Source organism: Plasmodium cynomolgi, chromosome 3, assembly GCF_000321355.1.
Source record: "Plasmodium cynomolgi strain B DNA, chromosome 3, whole genome shotgun sequence".
Classification (NCBI taxonomy): Eukaryota; Apicomplexa; class Aconoidasida; order Haemosporida; family Plasmodiidae; genus Plasmodium; species Plasmodium cynomolgi.
Genome location: NC_020397.1, coordinates 848,498 through 858,474, shown reverse-complemented (window position 1 = coordinate 858,474; position 9,977 = coordinate 848,498). Strand labels below are relative to the sequence as shown.

Sequence of the window (9,977 nt, the reverse complement as noted above, 5' to 3'; positions counted from 1 at the left end):
CACTATTCGCACAGTAGTAAAGCATTTTTTTCCTTCTTAACCCACATCGCATACAAGTGCGTATCCACATTTATGCGAAAAAATGTAGAATAATGATAAAATATCCCTGGTCTGCTAAACCCAACCACAATGTTAATCCCGTCGTTTTTTTCCCTCCGATCGAACGGCTCCACTTTTACCGCTTGCAGAATATGTCTATGCCTCAAAGATCTTGTCAAAAGGGAACTGCAATCGAGCTGTACGTCCCTATCAAGAAAGACAGACACATGTGAAGAACGCTAAGCTTTCAAACAATGGGCTACATGTGTATATTGTCATTTTACAAAAAATGGAAAATATAATGAGTGAAGCAAATCGCCCAGTCGACAATTACAGTAGTGCTACTTCAAAATGGTGATTTTTGCTAAAAACAAATTTTGTCATACACCCAAATTAATGTATCGCCAATTTCGTGTGCAATTTTTGGAAAGGGTCAATTTTGTAATAAATTCCAAGTGGTGTGGAACCTCCATCAACCAGTTGAACACATGTGTGGATATGCATATCTACACGCCCATGTGTTTTGATATATTTTTTTTTTCTTCTTGTATACACCCATCGCACTTCATTTTATCCACATTCCAAAGTTACATTTGTGCCCATGCATGTAAGGGGGGGGAGGGCCTCTTCCGTGAAAGAGAAAAAAAATAAAATATATAAAAAAAAAAATTAAAAAAATAAAACCCTTTTCCCCTTTTCGACGTTCCCGAAAAAGTGAAACAAGGAAAACATCGCTGTTAAGTAGCTTTTTTCGAGGAAGCATTTCCCGTTTTTTTTTTTCTAAACAATGTTAACTTCCCCGTAGATTGGTTTGCGTATCCTCGAAATTATGTCACACAAGGGAAAACAACATTATTGCTATTGTGAGGTGCCACTCCCCGACCACTAAAAATTCACCTCTACAAGTGGAGCGACTTGGTTGCACAGACGGTTCCTTAGCATTGGGACAAAAAGCAAAGAAATTACGTTTACCAAGAAGCTTCATTTATGTAACAAAAGGGGGGATCCATTTTTTATCTTTTACATGCGCGTGGAGGATATATGTTCGCATATTCGCACATTTGTTGTTTTTTTCATGAACAAAAATGAACAGCTATGTTCTACATCGTTTTTTCCCCCTCACATTTTGTAGCTTTTTTTTTCTTTTTTTTTTAATTTTAAGGTTTTTTTTTTGCAAAACACAGAATGCACTGCTTTTTCAATTCCTTTTTGTTATTTGAGGTATCCACGCATCGTTTATTGCTACCTCACTCTCGCAGTTTAATTCGCACATATATTTTTCCCCACCCCTTTGAAGCGAAACATCAACATTGCCATTATTTTTCCCGCATTACGTGTTGCATCTCTGAGGGCGTCCTTTTTTTTAACCAGCACACGTAACCGTACGTGTATACATCCATACAAGTGCATGTGTATGTACATGGAGCTTGTCCCCCCCCCCTCTGACCTCTGCATTAATTCCTCAGTCTACAGAATGGATGTTTTGAGCAAGGCTCTTCCGGATGACTGCTTAAACAAAGCGGACTTTTTAAAAAACGAGAAGAACAAAATTGGCGAAGAGGTTAACGAGATGACATTAAATAATGAGGAAATTATTGATCCCACAAATTTCGCCACCAACGGGACAAGCGACGGACGCAGCAAAAGTCCCCTCAGAGGGAATACCATCCAAGTGGTAAGCAACGATGGTGACAACGATGGTGATAACAATGGCGACAACGATGGTGACAACGATGGCGACAACGATGGTGACAACGATGGTGACAACGATGGTGATAACGATGGCGACAACGATGACGACGCAAATAGTGCAGACAGCGTCAAGGTGAAGCCCCAGCAAACGACTCTGAAGGAAAAAAGGAACCCCTACGTGAACGGGGCGAACGCGAACGGAGGGAGCAGCCAAACAAAAGGCGAAGAGGAGAGAGAAGTTCACATCGTATACGCCTACGTGGTGAGTGACTCCAAAAAAACAATCCTCTCCAACAGTGAACTCATATCCATACACATATCCACGCACATATCCACAGATAAGGATAAAAACTACACCGTAAAAATGAAAATAAAAAAATTGCCCTCCTTGAGAAACGGCCATTTTTTATGTTTGACCAAAAATGGGGAAATCCTTTCCATAGGAGGAAGTGATGGGAAAAAAAAATACGGACTGGTTGAAAAATTCTGTTCAGACAAACAGACATGGAAACAAATAAACCTCATGCATTTTCCAAGATCCAATTTTTGTGGAGTATGTACAGAAGATGATGACCTTTTCATTTTAGGAGGGGAAGGAAATCACCACATTTTAAACAGTGTAGAATACTATGACAGTAAAATTAATTCGTGGAGGTCCCTTCCCCCTCTCAACTGTGTCAGACACTCTGCTAGTGCAACCATCTTTAAAAATATGATTTTTGTGCTTGGGGGAAAGGACGGAATTGGGGACTATGGCAAGGTGCACAAAAGTATGGAAATGCTAAATTTGAAGGACAAAAAAATGAAATGGATTATGGGTAAGCCTTTAAAGCAGGCGCGTCTCGGCCTTTCGACTGTGGTGTTTCAGGACAAGTTGTATGCCATAGGTATGTAAGAAGGGTCATATTTGTTGTGGACATGCCCCGTGTGTGCCCCATTTTTATTTCTTACAGTTTTGTAGAGTGTAACTCACGATAAGGGCCTTTCTTATCAACCCATACTCCGCATTTACCCCATATGGGTGATTACCCCCTTCCAATTCGTAGTTCCCATTTGGGAGGGGCGCAACTTAACATTTTCATTTATGCCTTTTTTTTTTTTTTTTTTTTTTTCTTCTTCTCTCTCTCTCTCTCTCTCTCTCTCTCTCTCTCTCTCTCTCTCCCTCTCTCTCTCTCTTCCCTTCAAGGCGGATCGACTGGCGTGAAGGACCTCAGCTCTGTCGAAATATATGACTTCCAGACGGGCGAATGGACGGGGGGACCCAGCTTAAACTTCTCTCGTTCGAACTTTGTCGTCTTTGTTTGGAACAACCAGCTGGTGGCATACGGCGGAGTGAGCAAGCACCGGGGGGTAATTAACTACATGTGCATCTGTCAGCCCATGGGAATATATACCCACATTTTTTTTGTTGTACAAAGGGAGAAATGGGGGAGGGGGGGAATCTACTCACATTGAAGAAAAGTCACAAGGAGTTGCTTTGTGAAGAACTGCGAAGGAAATGTGTCCTCATCCCCCCCCCCGGAAGCACCGATTTCATACCCATCGCTACCCCCACACACATCGTTACTCATTTTCCCCCTTCCGTAGGACCTTATAAAGAGGGCCGAAATACTAAACGAAGAAGGGACACGTTGGCTGCTGCTGAATGATGATGGGTCACAATAAAGTAGGTGCTAACAATAATTTACAAGGTAGACAAAAAGGAAGTAACGTCTTATTCCCACTATATGAATTCACGCTGTGTTTGCGCAGATTAGTGTGGAAACTCCAACGCCGCGTTATAGCAGCGTTGTGTTTTTTTCGTTACAGGGGAGTGAACAAAATGACAGTTTTCTTTTTCTTGCCCCTGACTACTTCTCTTTTTTTTTTTTTTGGTATTTGATTTTATCATGCCCCTTTTTGGGTCAGCGGATTTTCCCTTTTTAAAATATACTTTGAGTAGGTGTGTCGTTGGGTGTCAACTTTTACGACTACGAAAAGAGTTCACAGGCATGGGTGGGCATGCGGCGGAGAAGTGGACGCAGCGTTGGATGGACGTATCTGTGAAGTGTCCCCTCCTTACAACTGATGCGATGCCTTCTATTGCGTCGGGACTGTCCATGCAAGGGGTGTCCGTTGATATGGGAGTAGCATCATATATATATATATATACATATATATATATATATATAGGTTCTTTGCGCACACGTAAAAGGGGTACTCAGCCCAGCTGATTTGTTTTTCTGGGGTAGATATAACACCATATGCTGTTGCACTGTTTGACCTGTAATGTAGCTCTGACTGGCTCGTTGAATACGCCTATCAAGTTAAAGAAAGGGCGCAACATACATATGCAATTCTCCCCCTTGTATGAGAAAAAAAAAAATAAAATAAAATAAAATTCCTACGAGAAAAATTGCCTTTTTCTCTGTAACGCTTTAACGTCAATCCACCGCACCACATTTCGAGTTTTTTTTTTTTTTTTCCCCACTTTTATGTTACCCAGGAAGATGGCTCACGTCATCACATTTTGATTGCATTTATTTTTTAACTGAACAGTTTTACTTCTTTCCTCTCGCTAGCAGTGATGCTTCTTACAATTTCGAACGAAAAAGGTTGCAAACGAAAGGAGTAGAAGATTTTTTTTTTTTTTTAAGTGTCAACGAGTAGCCGCTTTTTTCATGGCCTGCTTGAAAATCTGATAAATGAACGACCAGACTGAGAGGAAAGGCGCGAAAGGGGCTTTTAATAAAAGCTCCCCACCTCCACGCACCCCTTCATTCTACACTCTCGTGTTAGGCGAATAGAATACGAAAGTGGCCAACTCGAAGAGGAGTGTGCCATAAGAAGAGCGACACAGTTTGCTTTGTTCCGCCGCTCCTAAAGGGGGTAGATGCGCTTCCCCCGAGTTTGACGCGGTGAAAAGGGGGCGCACAGAAGGGGTGCTTAGTGTTTCTCGAAATAAGCTTCCACACTGAGATCCCTCGCAAATAAGGGGTGCACATTTATACGTCTGTGCTTTTCCCCAGTCTAGTAGACGAGAAAAGCCACATCACAATCCACTTCGCAAGCCACTTCGCAATCCACATCGCAATCCACATCGCAATCCACATCGCAATCCACATCACAATCCACATCGCAATCCACATCGCAATCCATACCGCAATCCACATCTCAATCCACAACAGGGGAAGACCATCCCCTTCGAAACAGCTTTCATTTTTGCTTCTCCTCGCAGAAGAAGCTAAGAAACGACCAGGCTAGGGCCTTCCCCTCCTTGTAAGCACCTGTGGGGAGACAGTCATGCGTGGCTGAAACTGCACAGAGGAGGGTAGAAGGAAACAGAAATGTGTACACCTACATGCCCATAGGTTCGTAGGCACGTGCACCCCTGCTCATGTGTGCGCTCCTAACCGAGAAGCAACGAACGAACGACGAACGAAGGGACGAAGGGACGAACGAACGAACGAAGGGACAGACGAAGGGACGGACGAAGCAAAGCAAAGATGGACTACGTATTCGCACTGAAGAAGCAGGACCTCTCGGTCAACATCGACATGCACAATGAGAGGATCGAAGGGAGCACCACCATGACCCTGGCCCTTTACATGCCCATTTATTACCTTTTCGATGTAGAAGATTTTGGCAAGGTCAACTATGACATTAACAAAGTTCGAATTAGGAGAGGCGCCTATTGCTGTGAAGGGGGGGATGGCCAAACGGGGGAAGAAGAAGAAGAAGAAGAAGAAGAAGAGGAGGAGGAGGAGGTGCAGGGGGAAGATGGAGGGGGGGACGCCGTAGATCCAGGGGATGGAGAAACTACTGAGGGGAGAAGAGGTGAAGAAGAGGAGAGGTACAAGCAGGGGGAATCCTCCAATCTGGCTGAAACCCCCAGCTCCGCTGCGTTCGTCACCCACGGGAAGGGTGAGGAGCACGGAGGACATGAAAGGCACAGCAAAGATGGAAAACATGAAAAGCACAGCAAAGATGGAAAACATGAAAAGCACAGCAAACACGGAAAGCACAGCAAACATGAAAAGCACGGCAAACATGGAAAGCACAGCAAACACGGAAAAAACAGAAAGCACAGGAAGCACTCCAAACACGGCGCGTTAAACGGAGGAGACCACCAGGAGGAGGCCCCGCGGGACGTGCCCCTGCTGGAGGACAAAGACTACGCCAAATTTATGAAGAGAAAAAAGGAAAAAAAAATATTCGTCGTTCTAGAAATGCCACACAACATCAACTCGAGTTCTTACCAGGATGTTAAAATGAATGGAAGCGAACAGGAGAGGTACTACATCATATATAGCAGCTTGGGGCATGGCAGCGAGCCCTATGTTGAAGGTGACGCCGCGGGGGGGGCCAATCAGAAGTATGGCCAGCACGGTCAGCACGGTCGGCACGGTCAGCACGGCCGGCACGGTCAACATGGTCAGCACGGCCGGCACGGTCAGCTCAGTGAATACGGTCAGCACGACCAGCACGACCAGCACTGCCATGATAACTTGTATAAACCGATGGGATACAGCGAGAACCCAGGCCAAGACGCAGGAGAGATGAAGAGGAGCCCCCCAGACGGCATAGCACCTGATGGAGAAACAGAAAAGAAGGAAAACTCAAAGTTCAAGCTGAAGTTGAAGCAAATCAATTCTGCTCACTCCAATGGACACAGTAATGAAGATGGAGAAGTCGCCCAGGGTTATGGATGCCCCCCCTGGGAAGACACCGAAAGGGGAAACGACCCAATAGAAGAAGCAACACATGAAAAACGAAAAGGGAAAAGAAAGGAAGAAACGGAAGAGGAAGGAGAATACGAGTTTACCAATAATCAAAAGAGTAAACGTATTCCTAACATCCTAGACCTCGTGTCCTTAAACAAATACACAGAGGAAAATCACCTCAAGGGAAACAATTACATGTTTATATCAATAAATGACGAAGTATGGAACAAGGAAAAGGAAAAAAATTACAACAATTGGAAAAATTTCTGCCAAGGAGAAACAGTTACAGTAAAGAGGAAGGGAGAATATCACATAAAAATTATAATAGAAATAAGTCTGACTTTTTCTTTCTTCAATTTATCATCCTCCCGTAACAATTTATATTTTAACAGGAGTGAAAATTTACTAGTAGGATTACAGAACTATGCATGTAACTGCACTTGGTTCCCAACTTTGTCAAAAATGAACAGCATTTATGGGAGATGTTCTTGGGGACTCCTCTTCAAAATTGAAAAGCCCTACGTGGTTATATCGTCCAACAGTTTAATAAATGTGTACGAGGTTGGCAATGCGAATTTCTTTCTTTATAAGTCCAGCAACCGTCAGGGCAAATTGGCCCCCCATGAGATATCTCTCTATGCTGGTAGGTTCGATTTCCTTCACTTGAATAATTTGAATTTTAAAGATTTCCAAAAAATAAATTACGATTTTTTGTACAAAACGGAGATGGGGTCCAGGAGTAACAAATTCTATTCCTTCGATCAGTATGGGAAGGCGAAGGGCAAAGGGGGGGGAGGTGCCTCGGGCAGAACGGATAAGCTGGCCGAGGGTACGATGCCGCCCTCCAGGGAGAACCTGTCCTCTGGGGGGAAAACCAAACGGAGGTCTTCAGCTAAGCGGTACTACGCCGACTCGGAGGGGAGCAGCGAGGACGCGATTAATGTGATCAGCGCGGAGGGTGGGAGGAATGAAGGCGGTGGGGAGAATGCAGACGGTGGGGAGAATGCAGACGGTGGGGAGAATGCAGACGGTGGGGAGAATGCAGACGGTGGGGAGAATGCAGACGGTGAGAACAACCCGGACGGCGTGACCAACCCGGATCACGGCGCCGCCCCCCCCACGAGCGAGTACCGCGAAAAAGCCAGCACGAAGAAGAAGGAGTGGTGCAGCTACTACGAACGAGTGAAGGATAAAGTAGTGCCAAATATATTCATCTTCACCTTAAAAAATTACAAAGATCAAATGGTGCACTCCAGTTATCACGTAGGATACGTACTGCGAATATTCCTCGAGATCAGTAAAGAAAGCTTCCCCTTCGATAACATCATGATATTATTTCTGCCCCTATCCTTTTTAAATTTTGAGAATTACCCCTCCTCGGAAAATATCGAATGTTCTCTCAGTGCACACATCTATAACGATATGAAAAATGGATACAATCTCTTCGCCAACAGTAACTTGTTAAATGCAAAATTATCGGAGCCTTATGTTTTTCTAGGCAATAATAAATATTTTATTTTTGGAAACGTTATCGTATTTTCCACTCAAATTCTGCACTCTCTGTATGATACCCTTTTTAACATAAGTCTGTATAGTTACAAAATCGTCATGGCAGAGGGGCTTCTCTCCCTTTGCTTTGATCACTACGTGGATGTAGTGAAGGACGAAAATGTGCATCTGGTTTATATGCTCAAGTGCCTAGTGCTGCAAAAGTACTTGGAACAAATATTCGGGATTATCGAAATGAATGTGATTTTTTATGAGCTGAGGGAGAGATACTGCTCCCTCGTGGAACTCTTCGGTGATGTGAATTTGTTTTACCATTGTAGTATGGACAGGGGGAAGTCCTTCACGTCGACACGAGTGCGGAAGATACATACCTGGACAGCGTCAGCCCATTCTAACGTTCCACTCATGGGGGATAATATCCCCATGCACAGCCGATCCCCCTATGTGCTGAACCACCTGTTCTTCCTTAAAGCGTTCCTCTGTGTCCGAATTTTTTTTAACATATTGAAGAGCTTCTCCTTCTGTGCGACCATTCAGCAATACTGCTTTTCGCTTTTTTTTTCCTACCTCAAGCGGAAGGGACGGGTGATCAGTTCGTCCAAGTTTTGGAAGCAGGTGAGGCGAAGGGGTGCACGTCACTGCGGTGCGTCCATCGGTTTGAGGCGACCACATCGCGTAGCATGCACACCGATAGGTTCGCGCGGACTGCATCTCACCACGGCGATCCCTTTCCACCGCCGCCACACTGCATCTCACCACGATGATCTTCTTTTCCACCGCCGCCACACTGCATCTCACCACGGCGATCCCTTTTCCCCGCCGCCACACTGCAGGTCCTTGCCGAGTGCACCCGCAGGTACATCGAAAGCTACAAGCAGCTCCCCAAAAACAAGTTCAAAATGAAGAAAATCGATCTGCACGTCAACTCCAGAGAACTCAGGACAGAAGAACACGAGCAGTACCAACTCCTCGAAAAATATTTCTCGCAATTCCTACAAACGTATATTAAGGGCTACGGGGTCTGTCAGTACATCCTAGCATTCAACGTACACCTACAGAGAAAGGGGACTTCCATGGATAGCTTCAATTTTCTTGTCAGCCAAAACTCCATCAACCCCTTCAGCTTTGTGAATGAGAATTTCCACTCCGCGTACTTCCTTGCAGAGATGGCATCCACTAGTGTATACAACCTCCTGGAGCTGAATAAGCACATCGATTCGAAGAACGATACACATGGGGGGAAGCACAACAGTCGAAGGAATAAACTAATTATGCACGATTATCTTGACAGGATATACTACGATAAGCTGTACGAAAAGGGGTCCCCAAATGATTATTTCCGCCATGATTTGGAGAAACACTTCCTCTCATTTTTAAAGCAAAAAAAAAACCTCCAGACAGACCACTTTTATGAATATCGTGAGGACCTGCTTAGCAGGAAGGCTAACGATTTGCTAAATAGATACGTCATGAAGAGGAAGCGTAAAAGTTTCTCCTTCCTCCCGGGTGCCACGCTTAGGAAGCTGGCGCTCACCGGCAAGATGGACACCACGCGCAGTAGCAGAGTTATCAGGGGGAGAAACCCCATCGGGTATGTTCCCAAGAAGGAGGAACAGGAACTAGGCGAACGGGCAGTCACAACCCACCTGCAGAGTGAAAACGAAGCTAATTGGTCTAGTGCAAATCGCCACACGGAAGGCTTCATCGAAGGTGACACCCAGAATGACCAAGCGGGGGGCGCTCTTTACGGACGAACTGTGGATAGTGAAAGGCTCACCAGTGAAGTGCCTCCCAATGAAGTACACCCCAACGAAGTACACCCCAACGAAGTACACCCCAACGAAGTACACCCCAACGAAGTACACCCCAACGAAGTACACCCCAACGAAGTACACCCCAGTGAAGTACACCCCAGTGAAGTACACCCCAGTGAAGTTCCCCCCAATGAAGTACCCCCCAACGAAGAAGCTGTTGCGCAAAGCGGCGTCTTCAAAAAAAGGAAGTCAAAAAAGAGAAAGCATCACGAGAAATTAT

The 9,977-nt window shown here is 44.9% G+C and overlaps 2 protein-coding genes across 2 annotated transcripts in view; both read left to right on the top strand.

Moving 5' to 3' along the window:
• Positions 1 to 1,513: 1,513 nt before the first annotated feature.
• PCYB_032860 (kelch domain-containing protein) lies at positions 1,514 to 3,396 on the top strand (the record flags this gene model as incomplete). Its single annotated transcript, XM_004220958.1, has 3 exons — positions 1,514 to 2,618; positions 2,918 to 3,081; positions 3,319 to 3,396. The coding sequence occupies 3 exons, from the start codon at positions 1,514 to 1,516 to the stop codon at positions 3,394 to 3,396; spliced, it is 1,347 nt and encodes a 448-aa protein (XP_004221006.1).
• A 1,820-nt stretch (positions 3,397 to 5,216) lies between these two features.
• The window catches only part of PCYB_032850 (hypothetical protein), a gene marked incomplete at its 3' end in the record, with an annotated part of 11,201 nt that continues 6,440 nt past the window's right edge, over positions 5,217 to 9,977 (top strand). The window contains exons 1-2 of the mRNA XM_004220957.1: positions 5,217 to 8,558; positions 8,777 to 9,862. The remainder of the gene's footprint in view (positions 8,559 to 8,776; positions 9,863 to 9,977) is intronic.